General features: G+C 43.4%; 2 protein-coding genes across 3 annotated transcripts in view; one reads left to right on the top strand and one right to left on the bottom strand.

Annotated features, from left to right (window-relative positions):
- pnpla8 (patatin-like phospholipase domain containing 8) overlaps positions 1-1086 on the bottom strand; it is an 85924-nt gene extending 84838 nt beyond the window's left edge. The window contains exon 1 of one of the 2 annotated variants that reach the window (XM_052029816.1): positions 935-1086. The gene's annotated coding sequence lies outside the window, so the exon portion shown is untranslated. The remainder of the gene's footprint in view (positions 1-934) is intronic. The other variant, XM_052029817.1, reaches the window with a different exon arrangement.
- Positions 958-15537, top strand: LOC127578533 (isotocin receptor-like). The gene is given in 4 exon segments (XM_052030672.1): positions 958-1091; positions 9974-10368; positions 10371-10835; positions 15341-15537. Coding segments are annotated over 4 exon segments (1191 nt in total).
- Positions 15538-22890: the final 7353 nt, after the last annotated feature.

Genomic DNA, 22890 nt, shown 5'->3' with positions numbered 1-22890 from the left:
AAACAAGGTTAAAACTCAGCAGGTGGAGTGTTTCCTGCTGTGAGACACCAAGACGACATCAGTGTGGGAAGGCTTCACCAAACAAGTGAACGCAAACCCATTGACAGCTGAGGCCACCAACGTTGAGAACAAAACATTTGCTTTTAATGCCTCTAAAGGCTTTGGTGGATACAGCAAGACATAGCTTTTAATCTGCATCATTGACAATTACTATGTGCGCCTGCAAGAGCATCCAGAGGCTGGACACACTCTTGCCTTAACAGAGACCATTGGAATAATTATTGGAAGGGGAGATCAAGAAAACTTTTTTCACCCAGATTGGTGGAACTCTCTGCCTGGGAAAGTGGAGGAGGCAGGAACTCTCTAGTTAAAGAATACTTGGCAGTGTACTCTAATGACCTGCAGGGCAACAGAGAGGGTGCTGGAGGGTGGGACTGGACCGAGCAGTTCTTTAGAGTGGCCCCCTTCTGTGCTCAGATTTTCTCTGATTCCCAGAACCATTCCGAGGTGCAGGAAGGCGCTACATAAATGCAGATATGCTTACTTTTCTCAGACGTCGGGAGCCTCCTGGTAAGCCAGGCCCGGGTCGGGGTGGGGCTCCAACACCCCAACAACCGCAAGGTGTGGCCCGGACACCAGCACTGGTAGCCACTGCCTGCCCAACAGCAGAGAAAGACCAAACGGCCCACTCTTGCTCCTGTATTGTATCTTTTTATGCAAATATAGGCCCCGTACTTGGGGGGTGGGGACGGGGTAGGGTGAGGAGGGAATGGGCAGGGAGACAGGGCGAGAGGGGGGACAGGACAAGGGAAGAGCTGGACGCAGGCCCGGCCCAAAGGGAACCGAGCGGTGGGATCTTCCTCTACCCACCCCGAAAATTTCCAGAACCCGCCCGACCTCGGGCCTGCGGATAACGGCAGCAAGGAACACTTACCCGCCGGCTGCCCCGCGACGGGCATGGCCATCCCCTTCCCCGGCCGCTTCCCCCAGCGGATAGCCACTTCCTCGCACAAGCCAGGGCCTCCTCGGGATCTGGCCGCTCGCAGTCAATCACCCGGCGACGGCGCGTCCGATTGGCTGCGCCAGGAAAGGTACCGCCTCCTTTCTCCAATTTGAAAGCAGTGGCTGACGTAACGCAGGCCGGATGTTGCCTGCGACGTCAGTCGGGCGGGTTACTGTCGGTCAAGGGTGGATCCGCAGGCAGGCTGGTCTATCTGTGGGGGCTGGCTGCATCCTTGCACGCTGGCTGGCTGGCTGGCTGTGAGGTAATGCTGTGCACACAGTGAGGAAATGCTCACGTCTCTCTTTCCAATCTGAGAGCAAAGGGTAAAAATTTCAGCAGCCCTCCAGGATTATATGCTTGCGTTCCAGTGTTGTGGGATCTGAGGTGGCAGATGGGGACAATATCGAAACAGCGGTCTCTTCCACAGATGTGCGGGAAGTGCCTGACCGGATGGGCAGGTGGTTGTGAAGTGGTGCACTGCTTCCACCATGCATAGACTCGAGGTTATCAATACCACCCTGCGTCTTCCCAAATTTGAGCTTTCATGCGCCAGGCATTCCAGGAGGGAGTGTGGGTATAACATTTCTTCAAGGAAGTTGTGACAGCAGATTTATAATATCAGTGAAGAAAAGAAAGTTAACGTTTAGGTCAAGATCGACCGAAAAGGTTAACTCGTTTTCTCACCACAGATGCTACCTGGTCTGCTGAGTATTTTCGGTTTCATTTAAGATTCCCGTCATTTGCAGTATTTTGATTTTGGATAATAATTTATTCTGACAAATGGGACCATTTGGCCCATCGAGTCCATGCTGGCTCTTGGACTATTCCCCAAAAAATCATTCCCTGTTAACCCTTCTCTCTGGAGTGCACATCAACCTCCCCTCCCCCCAATTATCATGCCATCCACCGACATAAAGGGGCAATTTATAGTAGTCAATGAACCCTTTGTGATGCAGGAAGACGTCTGGAGGAAAGATACACAGCCTCGAGAAGGACATACAACCTCCACACAGACCACACTGGAGGCCAGAACTGAACCCAGATTGCCGGAGCTGTGCCACTGTGCTACCCTTAGGCTTTAATATAATAAGTTTTCTCACATCTGTTTCAGCTTGGATCATTGCTTTCAAATAATGTTTGTACTGATCTACATTATAAATCCATGGCTATCAGTTCATTTTATTTCTAGTTCTTTGGTATCACTTTCACCTCTGAGACTGAAATCTGTTGGTTTAAGCCAAATTCTGGGATGCACGCATAACCTGGGATCTGATTGCACTGTAAAATCAAGAAAGTACCAACCTTCTGAATAAGACATTGAACCAGACTCCGTTTCCTTGCTGAATGTAAAAGGCCTAAAAGAAAAGCAGGAGATAGTTCCTGGTGTTCTTACCAATATTTAGGAAACATGCCTTTGAGACAACTGTGGCTCAGAGTTGCCACTCTTGCTAGTGAATTAGAAGTCCATCGGTTCAAGGTACACTCCCACAATAAGCACAATCATTTTCTGTGCACTACTGAGAGAGTGCTGCACTGTTGGAAGTACCAACTTTCAGAAGAATTCGAAAGATACCCTACCTGGCTTCCAAGCTGGGTGTTACTTAGTTGTTGAGATGCAAGAGAAGTTGTTCCTGGTGACCAAGGCCATATTTACCAATCAACTCAAGTCGTTAAAAAGGTGGAATTTGCTTTATTCTTTCACAAAATGTGATGTCCCTGGCAAGGCCACCAATAATTATCCATTCCTAATTCCCCCTGAGAAGGTGATGGTGAGCTGCTGTCTTGAATCACTGCAGTCCACTTTGTAAAAGTACCCCAAAATGCTATTAGTTATGGAGTTCCAGGATTTTTACCAAGAGACAATGCCCTATATTTCCAAGTAGGTCTAATCCAGAATTGACAAAGAGGCATGTAACCTAACCCCACTCACCTCTTACCTACTGATATACAATGGTTCAGTTCCATCAAAAGCCTTGAATGATGGCTCTCCAGAATGCTGATAATGGAGGGTTTGGAAATAGTAGTCCTATTGACTGAAGGGGAAGATAGTCAAAAACTTGTTTGAGGTAGTCATTGCTTGGCACTTGTGTGGTGCAAATGTTACTTCCCACTTAACAACTCAAGCATGATCTCTCTAATTATCTGAGGATCTATGTATGGAAGTGAACATTGTGCGATCATGAGCAAAAGTCCCTTCATCTGATCTTATGATGGAGGGGAGATCATTAATGAAGCTTTTTAAAATAGTCAGATCAAAGACACTGGTCTTAGAATTACCAAATGATGTCTCGCCTCCAATAATCACAATGATCATCCTCTGCCCAAGGTATGACTCCAATCAGTTAAGAGGTTTCTTCCAAATTCCCATTTGGTTATTAACAGCTTGGCTAAAGGCATTGCAAGATCTGGCATGCAAATCTTCAGCAACTGAGTGAAGATGTTATTGGGACCCATAGTCTCTCATAGATTCAGTGCTCTGAATTGTCTTTTGATATCATGTAGAGTGAATCTAAGTAGCTGGCAACAGGCATCTGTGACAGTGAGGATCTCAGGAGAATTCTGAAACCCAGTCAATACTTCTGCTGAAGATATTTACAAATGCTTCTGCATTTTGCTTTGCACTAGCATGCCGAACTCTACTTTCACTGTGAATGAAGATGTTCACAGACCTAAGGGGATGGGCAGAAATTTAAATCTGACCACTTTTGGAGGGGCTGAATAAATAAAGTCACATTATCTACCTATGTACATGTGCATGGCTCCCTAATGTGCTTAATAATTTATGTAGTTGCCATGGGGGGAGGGAGTATATTCTGTGATTAATACGGCAATCCTAAACTACATATGCCAATGATTTTTTGTTTAGTGGGTATTGAAATCCCCCGCCCAGATTACAATCACAGTTGGATGTGGCAGAACTGCAGAGTGTTGATCTGATCCATTGGTTCCTGAGCTCTACTTATCCAACTTCAACTATCGTTTACCACTTCATTTTTAGATTCTCACGGTGCTATTCCTTGAATACAGGTCTGAACTCCTTTTGGGTTCGTAGTTGGTCCTTTGGCTTTGTGGTGGTCAGAATGAGGAATATGCCAGACCATTAGATACAACTTGTGATTGTTTACAATTCAGCTTCTATTGACTGCCTGTGATGCCTGACTGTTGTAGATAGTGTAAGCCACTTTATTCAACCATTTCAGTCTGTATTTTGAAACTGTAAGGTAGGCAATTTCAGGATTCTGACCCAATAACAATATAGGAATGGCAATACATTTCCAAGTGAGGAACATGTAATGGATAAATGCCATTCATAATCCAGGAACTCCCATTAATGATCCATGAGTTTCAATCTATCCTGTGCTTTCAGTTAAGTCAATTATTTTGCAGTCTTAAAAAAAGCTAACATCAGCAATAGTGAACATGAAACTATCTGGTTCACTTGTCTCATTTTATGACGATAATCTGCCTGACTGAAGTAATAGGCTTAAGGGACAAATGGCCAACTCACTTCTATGACATATTCTCATGCCTTTAAAGCAATGGCAATGTAGCTGCCTTTTAACTAATCACTGGACTGGTCAAATGGGCTTCTCATTTGTACTGGAGAAACAAAGGACTGGAGAAACAAAACAGATGCTGGAATTTTGATGAAAAACACTCTGATGCTGGAGGAACTCAACAGGGCATGCAGCATCCGTGGAGAAAAGCAGGCAGCCTGTTGTTGTTTTTCATCGATTTTTAGACCTGAATTGATCTGGAGTAACACATTAGCAGTACACCTAGAACTACAATGTAACAGTGGGAAAGTGTGTATGGATCCGGATGAAACAGCAGAGGTACTTAACGAATAATTTACTTCAGTATTCACTATGGAAAAGGATCTTGGTTATTGTAGTGATGACTTGCAGCAGACTGAAAAGCTTGAGCATGTAGATATTAAGAAAGAGGTTGTGCTGGAGCTTTTGGAAAGCATCAAGTTTGATAAGTCGCTGGGACCAGATGAGCTGTACCCTGGGCTACTGTGGGAGGCAAGGGAGGAGATTGCTGAGCCTCTGGCAATGATCTTTGCATCGTCAATGGGGATAGAAGAGGTTTCGGACGATTAGAGGGTTGCAGACATTGTTCCTTTGTTCAAGAAAGGGAGTAGAGATAGCCCAGGAAATTATAGACCAGTGAGTCTTAGTAAGTTGATGGAGGAGATCCTGAGAGGCAGAACTTACGAACATTTGGAGAGGTATAATATGATTAGGAATAGTCAGCATGGCTTTGTCAAGGGCAAGTCCTGCCTTACGAGCCTGATTGAATTTTTTGAGGATGTGACTAAACACATTGGTAAAAGAAGAGCAGTAGATGTAGTGCATATGGATTTCAACAAGGCATTTGATAAGGTACACCATGCGAGGCTTATTTAGAAAGTAAGGAGGCATGGGATCCAAGGGGACATTGCAATGTGGATCCGGAACTGGCTGGCCCACAGAAGGCAAAGAGTGGTTGTTGACAGGTCATATTCTGTATGGAGGTCAGTGACCAGTGGTGTACCTCAGGGATCTGTACTGGGACCCTTACTCTTCGTGATTGTTATAAATGACCTGGATGAGGGAGTGGAGGGATGGGTTAGTAAGTTTGCTGATGACTCAAAGGTTGGAGGTGTTGTGGATAGTGTGGAGGGCTGTCAGAGGTTACAGCAGGACATAGATAGGATGCAAAACTGGGCTGAGAAATGGCAGATGGAGTTCAACCCAGATAAGTGTGAAGTGGTTCATTTCGGTAGGTCAAATATGATGGCAGAATATAGTATCAATGGTAAGACTCTTGGCAGTGCGGAGGATCAGAGCAGAGGGATCTTGGGGTCCGAGTCCATAGGACACTCAAAGTGGCTACACAGGTTGACTCTGTGGTGAAGAAGGCATATGGAGTATAGTATTTCATCAATCGTGGAATCAAATTTAGGAGCCGACAGATAATGTTGCAGCTATATAGGACCCTGGTCAGACCCCACTTGCAGTACTGTGCTCAGTTCTGGTCATCTCACTACAGGAAGGATGTGAAAGCCATAGAAAGGGTGCAGAAGAGATTTACAAGGATGTTGCCTGGATTGGGGAGAATGCCTTATGAAAGCAGATTGAGTGAACTCAGCCTTTTCTCCTTGGAGGATGAGAGGTGACCTGATAGAGGTGTATAAGATCATAAGAGGCATTGATCATGTGGATAGTCAGAGGCTTTTTCCCAGGGCTGAAATGGTTGCCACAAGAGGACACAGTTTTAAGGTGCTGGGGAGTAGGTACAGAGGAGATATCAGGGGTAAGTTTTTTTACTTAGAGAGTGCTGAGTGCGTGGAATAGGCTGCCAGCAATGGTGGTGGAGGCGGATACGATAGGGTCTTTTAAGGGACTTCTGGATAGGTACATGGAGCTTAGAAAAATAGAGGGCTATGGGTAAGCCTAGTAATTTCTAAGGTAGGGACATGTTCGGCACAACTTTGTGGGCCAAGGGGCCTGTATTATGCTGTAGATTTTCTATGTTTCTATGTTACAATGCTGGTTTACAAGCAACTTTCCAACTAGAGAGAAAATTTTCCATATATCTGTATTGAAATGTGTACTGAGTATTTCAGCCAATAATATCCGAATCTTGATTTTGAGTCAGTCTACACTTGTTATTGGATGCACGCACACAGCTAGCATTCCAGAATGCTGATACTTAATGCTGTGAGGGCAAGGTAGAGTGGGAGGGGAAAACCAAAACTCTCTAATCAGCTGGAATGGGGGTGGGGGGGGGGTGGTCTTAGAACTCCAAGCTTTACTGCAGTCATCAGACAATCACCATCTGACTATGTTTGTCTTGTTAAAGCCCTGGTTCTTGCTTCACAGCAAGTGTTGGGCAATTGGATGGGTGAAGTGGTGGGGCGGTGAGAGGAGGGGGGAGGTGGATGCTTTGATAAAAGTTTGCATTAATGAAATTCTTAGCAGGCAGAGGAGAAGAATTTAACACTCACAAATCTTGCAATAGGCATGGTGGGTGTAAGTAAAACCTGAAAGGTGAAAGATAATTAAACCAGAGGAGAAAAGTAAGGGCAGAAGTTCTCAGAAGGTGGCACCCAAATAAATATTCTTAATGTGAATATTTAGGGCATAAGAAACAAATTGGAAGTGAAAATTTGGTATGGCATGATGCCTGTGATGGAGACATGGCTGCAAGACTATTTGTACTGGGAATAAATATACCAGGTTAGAAGATGGGGAGATGGTAGATGATAGATGGGGAGAAATAGCGTTAGTGATTAAGAATGGGAAAAAGGAGATAGCAAAAGGACATCATATAGATGTTTTGTATTAAATTAATAACTAGTTAAAGTTGCTGTGAGATTTGTGTGCATGCCCTGGGTGGTGACTGGAATGAGAAAGACAGTATAAGCTTGTAGTGAAGGTAGATTGTATTTTTTTATGAGGGATTTTAACATTGAAATCATTATGTTGACTACTTCATGTCAGGAGGGGCATGAATTTCCTGAGGGTGTTTATGTCAGCAAAGTAATTGAGAACCAACAGGGAGGAAGGCTGTGTTCTGTGTTACAATGAGAAAGGACCTTTATTTAATTGACATCCTTGCAGTGCAAAACATTTATCTGAAAGGAATCATAATATAATTGATTTTAACATGCTGCTTGAGCAGGAGAAACACAAAACAAGTGCTAATATTCTAGATTTAGGGAAAGCTGACTTCAAGACAATGAGAAACTGTGGTTAACTGGATAAATCTATCAATGGGCATAATAAATAACAGAAGGCTGGTGGAAGGTGTGACACAGAATCATAGCAGGAGCTTTGCACATGAAATAAGAACCATGGACAAGTAAAGCTGCAAGGGACAACATAAAACTAAATGAAAAAACATGCAGAGTTTCAAAATCCAGCACCTACTGTATACTGGTGACTGAGATGCGAAGAACAACAGAAGCTGGCAAAACAAGGTCACTACAAGTGGAGGTGAAGTAAATTGTAAGTGGCATCAAAATCAACATAAAAATTATTTACAATTATTTGGGGATAAGAAGTGGTCAAGAGCAATGTGAACTCATGGTAACAGTGATTCTGTAGATTAAGTAACAGCAATCACTGTAAATAAGCACACGGTGTCAGATTTATAGAAGAGTGTGATGGACATCTGAAGGAAACCAAACTGATTGGGGATAGAGGTTTATCAAAAGTAACAAAAGAACAGTAATTAAGAAAATAGTGGCACGAAAGAATGACATCCCAAGAACCGCATGGTTTACATGTCAGAAAGAAGGTGAGAACATTATAGATGCATTTAATTTGATAAATGAAAATTGTGTTTGTCACCCTGTTACTTCTTCAGCTTAAGAGAGAAAACCTTGGGAATTTCAAACCATTTTGCCTGGCATCTATTTGTGGGATAATGAGTGAGGGGTTAAACAGGATTGATGAGATCCGAGGTAGAATTCAACTGAGCAGATAATGAGATAGATTCATTGAGTAATACAGCATGGAAACAGGCCATTTGGCCCAACTCATCCGTGCTGAACATGTTCCCCACCAAGTTTGCCCATATTTGGCCCATATACCTCTAAACCCCTCCTATCCATGTACTTATCCAAATCACATTTTTATTTGGTAACATTAAAAAAAACTCCGTCCAAATGCATACATTGAGAAACACTGCAGCCACTCCGTTCAAGTGGGATGTAATTGCTGGATAACATAAATTTAAAGGCACCTGATCTTTCCACTGTCACCTCTAAACTGCATGGGGCTCTAATTTCTTTCTCATCACTCCGCTAACCATCTCCCACTCACTGTTCTCAGGCAGTCTGTACAGGTAAAAATAAAAACAGGAAACGCTGGAAATACTCAGCAGGTCAGGCAGCACCTGTGGGGAGAGCAACAAGAGTTAATGCTCAAAACAGTCTGTTCGTTGAGCTGAAGTGTCAACTGTTTTCCCTATCTCCACAGATGCTGTCTGACCTCCCGAGTATCTCCAGCACTTTCTGTTATTATTTCAGATTTCCAGATTTATTTGCTTTTTTACCCAATGTGTTCAGGATGTGTTCAACATTTCGCCCTCCTTTCCCCTCAGAAAGCTTAATAATATTAAAATACCCAGAAGCGTTTTAAAATGCAAGTCTTATATTAGAGAATCAGATGTTAGACAAATCATATTATGGACAACCCCAGAAGGCTATGGTCCGTTCTGTACTCACGCCCATAAACTGTTTCCCATGTCAGTATTTCTTTCTTACATTCACAGAAGCAAACAGTGCATTCCCCTGGCCGCCACACCCGATCAGTATAATTGTTTGCTTCATTTCTCTCAGGTAGCTTTCAGTAAAGAGAAAGAAATCTTGCAAATGTAAGGCATGATGTCAAGTAAATGCGGGACTTCTGCTCACATCGGCGATGAAAATGAAAATCACGATATATCTTTAATCATTGTGCTGACCGTCGCTTCGCTGGGTAGTTCCTGGGGGATTTGGTTAATCCCACTGGAGATCCCTGTACCTGGAAGCTTTACTGTTCTAATAGCATCATATGGTGAAAGTATTTGACATCGATAGTACATAAAATACAAATAAGTCAGTTGTCCCCGCAAATCCCGATCTCCCCCTCTCTTCCCGAGAGGAGTGGAACTCCTCGAGTCTAAATTACCTCCTTCGCTCCGATTGGTACATGTGGCGATGACATGATGCTAAGTGCCCCTCCTGTCTGAGGGTACAAGAACCTTCCTGCCAGCAGACAGATGCTGAATGAATAGAGCAGGAACCTTGCTGATCTGACAGAGCCCGCCGTTTGCAGCAACAGGGAAAGATCCAAGCGAGAGCCCAGTCGGCAGAATAAACCGATGGTTTAGAGGACGCGCACTGCTGTTCCAGGCGAGGTGAGGAGGCTGCTGCGAGCAAGAAGGTCCTTCCAAGCAAGCCATGTAGAACCTGTCCTTCACCCTGAATCGTAGCGATGGGTGGTACCTGCTTCCAAATGGCACAGGTCCTTCGGAAACCCTCAGCATCCTCGAGAGGAACGAGAGGTTGGCCAAAGCCGAGATCGCTGTGCTGGGCACGATGTTCATGATGGCCACGGTGGGCAACAGTGTGCTCATCAGTGTCCTGTGGAGCAGGAGGCAGAGAATGTCCCGCATGTATGTCTTCGTGATGCACCTCAGCATTGCCGACCTGGTGGTGGCCGTCTTCCAGGTCCTGCCCCAGCTCATCTGGGACATCACGGAGATCTTCATGGGGCCAGATGTACCGTGTAAAATGGTGGCTTACCTACAGCTCGTGGGGATGTTCGCGTCCACCTTCATGGTGGTGGCCGTGACCGTCGACAGGTTCCAAGCGGTCTGTTATCCCATGTGACTTTTCGCAAGAAAAGAGCACGTTGGAATGCAGCCATAAGCACGAGTTGGGTCTTGTCTCTCATCCTGAGTGTCCCTCAGGTCTTCATATTCTCCAAGAAAGAGTTACTCCCAGGGAAAGTGCAATGCTGGGCAGAGTTCATCCAGCCATGAGGACCCAAGGCTTATGTGACCTGGATCTTCATGGTCATTTTCTTCATCCCCACCACCGTTCTGACCATGTGCCAGGTCAGAATCTGCAGGGTCATTCGACTGAACATTTACACCAAGACTCACCAGAACCTTGAGGTGACCAAGATCCAGACAGTCCATTCGAGAGCCAGTAACATTAACTACATCTCAAAAACAATGAACAAGACGGTGAAAATGGCAGTGGTCACAGTGCTTGCCTATGTGCTGTGTTGGAGTCCTTACTTTGTAGTGGAGCTGTGGACAGTTTGGTGTCCCACTGACATCAATCAGGGTGAGTCCTTCTATCTTCTTTTCCCCTCAAATAAAAGGACTTCCCTTAAAAGAAATCCCACTTGGCTTGCTTTCTGCTTCGATCTTGCTTACCCCATTAACTTTCAACATGGCACATGAGACCATCACATGAGAACATGGTAATTGGGAGCAGGATTAAGTCATTCGGCCCTTCGGTTATGCTCATTCACTCAATACAATCATGGCTAATCTTCCACCTCAGCTCCTGTCCTATCCCTATGTCCCTTGATTGCCTTAATATCCAGAAAGTTATCAGTCTCTGTTTTCTACACTTTATAATTCCAAGTTCTTCCCTTGGAAAGTATTCCCAAAAGTTTCCAATTTAAGAGAAAATAAACGAATGTAACTCTGGAAATATCTTTGGTGTTCTCAGTAAACGCAGATGGGAATTTCTGTAGGATTCAGACATGTTGGAGGATTTATCTTAACCCCACAGTCAAAATAGTGGCCGAAGGAGATCAGCACAGCAAGTGTTCAGCGTGGCAGACATTACTTGTGCCTCCTTTCATGTCCTCGTGGCGCCGAGAAGCACTTTAGTGGGTTTATAAAATTATTATGGATTGCCAATGTGCATATATCAAAGTCCCACAAATAATATTGTGCCAATAACCAGATTACCAATTTTCAGACTTAATTTGGGACAATTATTTGGTCAGGGCAGGGAGGGAAGTCCCCTAATCTTTTTTTCCTCCAATTGTGCTACAGGATCTTTGACATCCATCATGCGTTAACATCTTATTCAAAAGATAGAAACGTAGAAAATCAGAGCAGGAGTTGGCCATTCGACCTTCCAGCCTGCTCCGCCATTCAGTGTGATTACAGCTAATCCTTCGAACCCCCTGTTCCCGCCTTCTCCCCTTGATAACTTCAGCACCAATCTTAACCATATCCAGTGATTTGGCATCAATTGCCTGCCATGGGAGAGAATCCCGTGGGTTTACCACTCCCTGATTAAAGAAGTTCTCCTCCTTAACCCTTAATCTTTGAGTGTGGTCCCTGGTCCTTGACAACCTCTGACAACACAGCATTCTCTTGTTATGTGCTTTTGTTTTGGGGAAAACACACTGCAGATGATTGCAGTCCACAGAATACTTTGCTATAGTAATTTGATAATCACACCAGCACATACTTTTCCTCATTAAAGTAAAATCTGCTTGCAAATTAAGGTTGTAAACCATGCAAAATATGTTTAGCAGTTGGAAAAGGAAAGATATAAGTTATTAAGCCCGTTCATCATTATAAATCCCGGACATGCAATAGAACTGTAAATGCAGACTTCCTTTTACACACAGACCATGAGAATGTGAACACTTCACCTGTTGCGCATTGATCTGACTATCTACTTATAATTAACTTGTTGAGAATTAATGAATAACAAAATCCATCAAATAATTGAGACTAAATTGGTTTTAAAAATCCTTATGGATTAGGCGTTTTGAGTGCAGAAGGGTGCAGTACAATATCTAAATGTTGATTCAATAGATGTGTGAGAAACAACGCCTGCAGGTATCTATATTTTGTCCCTGTGTGTTTTAAATCCTGTAATGGAACACTAAATGTGTTGACAAAAATTGGCACTTAATGCCCATCTCTAATACCCCCGAAGCGAGTGCTGAACCACCTTTTTTGAACAATCGCTGCCCTTGCAGTGAAGGTGCTGCCCGTACCTACCACTGCTTGGTCGGGAGTGCCAGAGTCTTGAACCATTCTAATGAAGGGAAGGTAACACACACACAATGGAGGCTAACACGGGACATAATTTTAAGGTGATTGGAGGAAGGTGTAAGGGGGATGTCAGTGGTAAGTTCTTTACACAGAGAGTGGTGGGTGCATGAAACGCACTGCCTGCAGAGGTTGTGGGGGCAGGTACATTAGCAACATTTAAGAGACTCTTAAATAGACATGAGTGATAGAAAAATAGGGGGCTATGTGGGAGGGAAGGGTTAGATAGATCTTAGAGCAGGATAAAATGTCGGCACAACATTGTGGGCCAAAAGGCCTGTACTGTGCTGTAGTGTTCTATGTTCTAAGTAACTCAGCAGGTCAGGCAGCATCTGTGGGCAGAAATAAACAGTCGACACTTTGGGTCGAGACCCCTCATCAGGACTGGAAAGGAAGAAGGCAGAAGCCAGAATAAAAAAGGTCGGGGGAGGGGGAGGAGCACACGCAGGCAGGTTATAGCTTCTGCCCTCTTCCTTTCCAGTCCCGATGAACGGTCTCAGCCCAAAACATTGACTATTTATATCCCCCCATGGATACTGCCTGACTTGCTGAGTTCCTCCAGCACTTTTTGTGTGTTGCTCCAGATTCCAGCATCTGCAGAATCTCTTGTGTCCAAGGAAAGGCAATACATGTCACTGTCAGGATGCTGTGCCATGCAGGGAGTTTGAAGGTGTGGTGTCCCCATGTGCCTATTGCCCCTGTCATTCTAGGTGGAGGAGATCACGGATAAAGGAGACGCGGCCTTGGATTGTGGTAAAGGCAGTGGAAACGTTTCCTGTCCGATAACTCCAGCGATATCATGAAAATGAGACAGGCATTGTTGTCTTAATAATAGCATTCTGGGGATATGGATGTCACTGGCAAAGCCTGTATTTAACACCCGGTTCTAGTTGGCCTTCAGAAGCCATCAATGCCACAACTTAATCTAGCACTGTCCCCATGCTGAGGCAGGGAGCTCTAAGCTTTTGACCCAGTAGAGAAGACGACGGGTGCTTTATGACTTGAGGTTCAGAGCCCAGTAAGATGTTCACTGAAAAGGTGAGAGACCCTCCCGTAATTCAAACACAACAGACCCCAGCAGAGTCTTCCCCAACCAAAGCAAATTCAATGTATGCCTACCTTCCACCTTGCCTAAACTAATTTATGAGAATGTCTTATGATGATAGGTTGAGTGAACTAGGGCTTTTCTCTTTAGAGAGAAGGAGGGTGAGAGATGACTTGATGGAGGTGTACAGGATGATAAGAAGCATAGATCAAGTGGACAGTCAGAGACTTTTTCCCAAGGGCGACAATGGCTAACACGAGCGGGCATAATTTTAAGGTGATTGGAGAAAGGTGTCAGGGGTAAGTGTTTACACAGAGAGTGTTGGGTGTGTGGAACGCACTGCCTGCAGAGGTTGTGCAGACAGATACATTAGAGACATTTAAGATACCCTTAGATAGCCACATGAATGATAGGGAAATGGAGGGCCATTTGGAAGGGAAGGGTTAGATAAATATTAGAGAAGGATAAAATGTCAGCACAACATCATGGGCCAAAGGGCCTGTACTGTGCTGTAGTGTTCTATGTTCTAATTCACTGTATACCTACCCGCCACCCAGAACGTACTTTTTGTTGTTCACCATCCTTTACCACCTTCACTCCACCAACACCTCCGCCAAACCTGCTTCTCAATCTTTCCTGGTTTCCACCCTTGGCAATCATTCATAAGCCAACTCCAAACAACAGGGTTCCTTCATTCAAGCACAACTCAGTTGAAATGGGACTTTGGGAGCGGCCGTGCTTCCTGCACGACAGGCTTGCTGGGTGTCATTGTGGACACTGGGTCATGAGAGCTCATCCACCAACTCACGATTTTTGATGAAAAACATGACAATGCTGGAGGAACTCAGCAGGCCAGGCAGCATCCATGGAGAAAAGCAGGCGGTCAATGTTTCGGGTCAGGACCCTTCTTCAGGACTGGCGAAGGGGAAAAGGAGAAGCCCAAAATATAGGAGGGAAAAGCAGAGCAGTGATAGGTAGACAAAATGGGAGGTGGGGTGGGCACAGGGAGGTGATAGGTAGATGCAGGTAAGAGATACTGATAGGCAGGTGCGGGGGGAGGAGGGGAGAGCAGATCCACCTTTTGGTCTCTCTTTTTTCTACCCCTCTTTTTTTTCCTCCTTACCCTTGACCCACCCTCCAGTCGATCTGCTCTCCCCTCCTCCTCCCCCGCACCTGCCTATCACTATCTCTTACCTGCATCTACCTATCACTACCCTGTGCCCACCCCGCCTCCCCTCTTTTGTCACTGTTCTGCTTTTCCCTCCTATATACTAGGCTTCCTCTTTTCATATCTTCAGTCCTATCAGAAGGGTCCTGACCCAAAATGTTGACCGCCTGCTTTTCTCCACGGATGCTGCCTGGCCTGCTGAGTTCCTCCAGCATCGTAGTGTTTTTCATCTAGATTCCAACATCTGCAGTCTTTTGTTTCTCCAGTATTAGGATTCTTGCTCCTTTCAGAGCGCACAATGCTCAGCTGATGTGTGTGCTGAATCCCACTTATTTAAGTATCAAAGACAATGCAAATAGAAAACACACATTCAAAAATGTGCCCATGCACCTAATTAGAGATGCACTGCATTTTGCATACAGCCTCAAATCCGTCTCTCGCTAAGTTCCGCACAAAACGCTGAGAATTCAGACCCACAGTTCTGGCTCACGCATGCATATTCCGACTGAAGACGTTGACAGCTACGATCACCGCACTTCTCTTTCCACAGGCTCCGTATTTACCATCCTCATGCTTTTGTGGAATTTAAACAGCTGCACCAACCCCTGGATATATATGTATTTCTGCGGACAGATCCCGTGCTGCACGAAATGCAAGTCGAGCTCTTCGGCTCAAAAAGAGTCCACCGCCATCGTCACCGTCAACCTGGCTGAAAAAGATGTTGGATATGCCTTTACTGCGGTTTAAGGCGGCAGAAAATCAATACGCGGTTACTGGGCAAAGCAGAATTAAGAACCATTGAAATCCAAAAGGTTCAGATAGACTTGTATTCCCACCAAAATGCCTTTTTTTTCCCCCTGTAGCTGTATAAAACTTCGGTTGGGCCACATTTGGAACATTGCATGCAGTTCTGGTCGCCACATTACAGGAAAGATGTGGAGACTTTGCAGAGGGGGAAGGGGTTTTGATTGGATTCGAGAGTATTACAAGGAGAGGCTGAACAAGTTTGGACTGTCGTCCTCTGGACCATCGGAGGCTGAGGGCTGACCTGAGAGAGGTGTAAAAAATGATGAGAGGCATGGACAGGGGAGACAGGGGAGTCTTTTTCCGGGGTAGATATATCAAATACTGGAGGGCACTTCTTTAAGATGAGAGGAGGGAAGTTTAAAGGAGAACCAGGGATTCACAGAGAGGACACTCCCTTCAGAATGCTGAAGGCAGAAAGGTGTGTCTGGTGGAGGCATCAAGTAGGAAGTGTCACAAATTGTGGAAGCTGATCCATTGAACCTGGGGCCTGGTTGGGTGGAAGATAAAGACAAAGGGAACCCAATCCATCTTCCAGATGGGAGGAGAGGGAGTGAGAGCAGAAATGTGGGACGTTTGTGAGCCCTGGCACATACAATGGAGAGGCTGAGGGGAAAAGGAAAATAAATCAGAGGAATACACAAAAAGTGCTGGAGGAACTCAGCAGGTCAGACAGAATCCATGGAGGGAAAAATAAATCAGAGGCATTGTTGTGGAAGTACAAAAGCAAAGGATCTGGAGAAACCGGAGAATGGAAATGGAGACCTTACAGGCAGCAAGGTTAGATGAAGTGTAGTCAAGGTAGATGTGGGGGTCTATGGGCTTGTAATGGATAACCTAACCTCAAATGGAGACAAGTCAAAAAGTGGAAGGGAAGAAGAGACAGACCATGTAAAATGGCAAGCTGTGTGGAAATTGACAGCAAGGGGCAGCGAAACTTTGGAGTTCTGTACGAGAGCCAGAAGCAGCACCAATACAGTCACTGAAGTACCAAAAAAGCAGGGAGAGGGGAGGCCTGAGAAGGACTAAATTCACCTCTCCAAACAAAGAATCGGGAACAGCTTTGGAACCAGAATGATCTCCAATTCCCTGAGCTACAGCACTGATGAGGAAGCAAATTAAGTGAAGGGAGAAATCATTTAGAGTGAGTATGAGTTCAACCAGCTGAAGGAAGGGGACGGTGGAGGGGGAGGGGGGCCTGGTTGGGTCTTTGCTCAAAAGAAAAGCCTGGTGTGGGGTAGAGGTGTAGATCAGATTTGAGGTTTTCTATGTAGCATTCTGTCCCAACAAACACACATTCAATTTTCCACAGAGGAAGTCCCTACTGGAACAGTTAATTCTTGATATATACATATTCACAGATAATTAAGGATGGTCATTCAGTGTTACTGTTCTAAACATTTAGATTACGAATACTGAAGGACAGGTTCAGGGAATAAGACTTGAATTCAGGCTTGTCTGATCGTTTCTCTGTGGTGTGCCAACTTAGAAAGTGAAGATTTGAAATACTGATCTCAGTGCGGGCATTTAAAAATAAATGAAAAGATGCCACTTTTAATTTTCCTGGATTAAATTTGTGTTCAAAGAGCTTAACAAATGAGAGGGACTTGGTAAAACTGCCACAGAGCCCCATGCATAAGCTAAAAAGTAATGTGACCATGGGATTAAACTGGAAATATTAACTCTTTGACATGTATTGTGTTCATCAAGATTAGGGTTGATTGACCTATATACTGGACTACTTTCCTTTAACAACAATTTGTTGTCTAACAGTAAGTAGGCTCTCTCCAAATGTCCTACCATTGTATTTCATATTCATGCTATTTTACTATTTATGTTCTTATGGCTATCTGAGTTAAATTACCAATTATGCATGATTTAAAAATGTGCATGTAACACCATTACAATGGATTGAGATGGTGAAATTATACAGATGGAGCCAACAAACTGAAATGACATTCCACCTGTGTAAAGACGCTACACAGTTGAATCCCTGAGATTCAGATATTCAGTTGCTAAGCCAGAATTTATCATCAAAATAATGACGAAGCGAATAGCATTTATCAAAATTTGAATGCAAATCAACATGCAAGTAAAGCAGACGAGTTTTGAAAATCAGTGAAGTACTGCTTAAGAAATGATGTGCATTTTTCGCTTCAACAAAACACCATCCATTCAAATACAACTGCCAAGGTAGAAGGAAACTAATCTCTTACAAGTTAGGATTTCCTCTTCAGTTTAAATATTCTGATTAAAAGCATCATAAATCTTAATTACTTCCAAACGTTCTACCTAGCTGAAAAATTACACATAGTGTCCTATTTTTCCCAGCTTTTAATTATTGAGATAACCATTTTGCACTTTTTTTTCCTGTTGAACTTTTTTCCTCTTAATCCAGTCTTTTGTTCTCTCTCTTTCACTGTCTGATTGCAATGATTCACTATTCCAGCTTCTCGGTTCAGTCTATGTGTTATTTGCTAAACTTCAGTTGGATTGGCAGGAAATGCATGCATTTATTTTCCCTGTTCACCAAAATGCCCTGAAGACTCTCTGCTGCCTCCAGTGCCTCCTCATGGAAATTGTGTGGGCAAAGCATCATACTGTATGTCTGTTCTCTACAGTAAAGTTTAGTCCATTGTTTGTGTAAAATTTATTGAAAATGGGTTGATAAAATGAACATCAGACTGGATGTTGTAAAACAGCCTATTCATTTCCAACTTATGGACATCCTGATAAATCAATTTCTCTCAAACCTGAATATAATTTACTTGTTTACAAGCATTAGGCATTCTGGTTCCTTAAATACAGACCAAATTCAACTCCAAATTAACAGAAGAGTAACAAATGGCATATTATTTAGCATAATACCACCATCATTATAAAACAGAGTATCATGAATTACCATGAACAGACTATGGCAATCAACTCACTTACCTTTATTAGCATACATCGGTGAATATTATTGGAATGGTTGTTCCAATGGGCTTATTTTGAAGCATGATATTCTAATGTTCTGCTTTTGTATAATCTTTGTCTATTTCCACAGATTAGAAGTGTATTACATGTGTGTATATTGTGTATGATTGCAACTTCACTTGGCATTACAATGAAACAAAAGATTTCCTCATTCGCACATCCTTGTAATATTTTGTAACTATAAGTTTTAAGTACAATCTATTGTGTGCTTTCAAAGTAGGTATCCAACAATTGCAAGAGGGTGGTATTCAAAGTTCCTCAGCTATCCACTAAGTTACAATGTGAAGTCTAGATTGGTGTCAGAGAACCCTGTTATTCTCATGTTTTTGTCAGGCTTCTGTTGCTCAGGTTAAGGCAGCTGGAAGGTTCTAACTGCTATCTCTTAGGAGACTTTCAGCCACATAATTAGGCTTTCCCTCCCTAATGCTTTCCTTGCATGTGCAACTGAGCATCATCACCACAAAACAGACCAAGTCTCTAGGGGATTGGTTAACAGATATAATCAACACCATTTGACATAAATGTGGAATATGAGGGACACTCACCACAGTGTCCTGGCACTTAGGGTTTCAGGTAGCTTGTTGACAGACAATTGCTTACAGGTTAAAACTACTGACTGCCTGACACTGATAAAATGATTCACATGAAGAAAAATTGCAAAAAGTATGTTCAAAATAATTAAAACCAAACTAACAAAATCAAATCTTACATTTGCTATCCAGTAAAATAAAAAGCAGGGAAGTTTTGATCCAACTTTACAGGGGGCTGCATTGTGAGTATTGCACACATTTTTAGTCTCCATATTGAAGGAAGGATTTGCAATGCATAGAAGGTTCACCAGGCTGATTCCTGGAATGCAGAGGAAAGGTTGGGGAGGGTGGGCCTCTACTTATTGGCATAGAGAAGATGGAGAGATGACCTGATTGAAACATAAGAAATCCTGAGGGTAATTGCTAGGGTGGATGCTGAGAGAATGTTTTCCCTAGTGGGAGGTATCTAAGACAAGGGGACATTTTTCAAAATAAGACAGAGATGAGGAGGAGTTTCTTCTCTCATGGGGTTGTGGACCTTTGGAATTCTCTATCCCAGAAAACTCTGAAGGCCGAGTCACTGAATGCAGTCAAGGTGAGATTGACATACATTTGAATCACAAAGGAGTCAAAGGATATGGGGAGAGTGGTGTTAAGGTAAAGACTAGATCTCAGTGAATAGCAGAGCAGAATCGTGGGACTGATTGTCCTGCACCTGCTCCTCTTACCTATGTGACATTGTTAAAGAAAGACTTGGATTTATAAGCAAATGTCATGTTGCAATCAGGATCACCCATAGTCCTTCAGAATGAAATACTTTTTAAAGTACTTATAAAGCAACATACTGCAGATGTTGGAGATCTGAAATAAAAGCAGAAAGTACCAAGGATACTCAGCAGGTCAGATAGCAACTGTGGACAGAGAAACTAAGGGTCATCAATCTGAAATATCAATGGTGATTCTCTGTCTGTAGATGCTGCCTGATCTGCTTTGTATCACCAGCATTTTCTATTTTTATTATTTTTTTAAGCTACAGCAATGTTGTGAAGTAGGAGAGAAACAAAGGACTGCAGATGCTGGAATTTAGACGAAAAACACGATGATGCTGGAGGAACTCAGTAGGCCAGGCAGCATCCATGGAAAAAAGCAGGCGGTCAATGTTTCGGGACCTGACCCGAAACGTTTGACTGCCTGCTTTTCTCCATGGATGCTGCCTGGCTTACTGAGTTCCTCCTGCATCATGGTGTTTTTCATTGTGAAGTAGGATAGATGGCAACCAAATTCTCAGGCAGCAGTTTCCCATAACCAGCAATATAATAATGAGCCAGATAATCTGTTTCAATGATGAGAATTGAGGGGTAAATATTAGCCAAGTTACCAGGGATAACTCCTCCAGCTGAGAGAACAAGCAGGCCCCCAGTTTAAGGTCACCTCTAATAGTATTGCTCTACATAACATTGACAAGCTAGATCCTTGGGCTTAGGTTTCCATGGAGGGACCTGAACCTGAATCTACTAAGGCTCAAGAATGCTATCAAATGAGACACAGCCCACACAGATTGTTTGTTATACTGTCTCTTATAGTAAGCACACACTTAATTTTTGATAAAGTTCCATCTGCCTCCACACATATTGAGACTGAAGAGATTAAGCACCATAGTTCACAGAGCAGGCCCTTTATTTGTAAGATTATTTTCCTTTTCATATGGAAGCAATCAGACTGTCTATTACAAAACAGTTTCAAAGCAATTTCACATTATATTAAAAAATGTATTCATGGCCCAGAGGTCATTCCAAATTTCATTTTTTGACATTTCAGAACAAGTGAAATTATATTTTCTTTCAGACTGTTTGCCATCAAGATGAATTGGTAAACTTGACAATGAGGACAATCAGAATGATTAATCCTATCATGGATGGAAATGTTAATCAAAATCCATTTTGAACAGTTTATCTGATTGAAGCGTTTGATAGGGTAATTGTAATGAAATCATCCATTCAAACAGCTAGGGAAAATAGGGAGAACTATCTAAAAATCTCACAGCTGGCTCAAGGCCCAAACACAAAACTGACTGAAAAAAATTCCTATTTCCGTGGCAAAGGTGTGAACAAGATCCTGTTGTTACTTGCAGAGGATTCATCTCTGCCGAGACAGTAATTGGATAAGATTGCTTTATTAGTCACATGTACATTGAAACGCACAGTGAAATACATCCTTTGCTTAGAGTGTTATGGGGCAGCCCGCAAGTGTCGCCATGCTTCCGGCGCCAACATAGCATGCCCACAACTTCCTAACTTGTTCGCCTTTGGAATGTGGGAGGAAACCGGAGCACCCAGAGGAAACCCATGCAGACACAGGGAGAATGTACAAACTCCTTACAGACAGTGACGGGAATTGAACCCGGGTCGCTGGCACTGTAATGGCATTACGCTAACTGCTACACTACCGTATCGTACTGATACTGAAATTCCTCACAGCAGTCATACATGACTGTAGTTCTCTCAAAGAAATGCATCTGTAGTTTTCAATAAAAGAATTAGACAACATATTACAATATTAACTCAATAGTTTTTGGACATCCAGAGTTTCTATGCATTTATTACAGTTGTATTAAAAATGCTGCATGGTTTTATGTGATGCTATAAAGCAAGGGAGGCCAAACAAGGTGCATGTGACTCTTGCAGTTTGAGTGTGGCTCTCAGTGACTCTCACTCAACACACTCCTTAGTGCTTAAAAGACAATAAAAAACTGCAGATGCTGGAAATCTGAAGTAAGAACAGAAAATGCTGGAAAAACTCAGCAGGTTGGGGAGCATCGGAGACGTTTCCAATTCTGAAGAAAGATCATCGATCTGAAATGTTAACTTTGTTTTTCCTTCCATAGATGCTGCCCAACCTACTGAGTGTTTCTAGCACTTCATTTTTATTTTGCTCCTTAGTGCTCCAGTTCTTAACTTCAGCAGACACATATGACATTAAGACCAGTGCCTTCTAATCTCTGTAGGCTGTCCATAAAACATCCACAGTGCACAACAATATTAGAAGGCCGCAGATAGACTTTATTCAGCCACTTTGGTCATTGCACCTGAAGTACTTATATATAAAAGAATAAGCACAGTGCAAAACGTCTTAAATTCTTAGTGTCATTTGGTGAGTACACTCAGTAGTGTTAACACTTCTTTTTAAAACCATAGCGCCATTGCCACATGGGTGCCCCTGGGGTGATACACCATTTCATTGTTTGAGGGGCTTCCCCACCCAACTCAGCCCCTCCATGTCCAGTACCAGGAGGAGTGTAGACTGTGGTCCTTCCCCACAGACCCTTTGTATTGGCTGCACCCAGCTTCAGTGCATCCCTCAGCATTTACTCCTGCAGCCTGGAATGTGCCAGTCGGCAGCATTCCCTTACGGATGTCTCGCTGTGCTGGAAGACACTTCCTGCAGAACTCCTGCAGGGCCGGAATATTACAGCCTGGGTTCATTTAATGAAAGGGTTAGGTGTTAGCAGGCACACATTGATTTTGTGGATGACAATAGAATGATCAAACTGAAAGAAATGCAGGTATGCAGGAGAAAACGGAAGGCCCAAGCAGAATGGGAGGAAGATTTTGCATTCATTGCTGAAGATAGCAAACTACTAACTTGATTGAGTTTTTTGAGGAGGTGATGAGGATGATTAATGAAGGTAGAGCTGTGGATGTTGTCTACATGGATTTCAGTAAGGTGCTTGACAAGGTCCTTCATGGGAGGCTCATCCAGAAGATAAAGATGCGTGGAATCCACTGTGAGT

Source organism: Pristis pectinata, chromosome 15, assembly GCF_009764475.1.
Source record: "Pristis pectinata isolate sPriPec2 chromosome 15, sPriPec2.1.pri, whole genome shotgun sequence".
Lineage (NCBI taxonomy): Eukaryota > Metazoa > Chordata > Chondrichthyes > Rhinopristiformes > Pristidae > Pristis > Pristis pectinata.
Note: the sequence above shows the minus strand (reverse complement) of the source record. Positions and strands in the feature narration are given on the sequence as shown.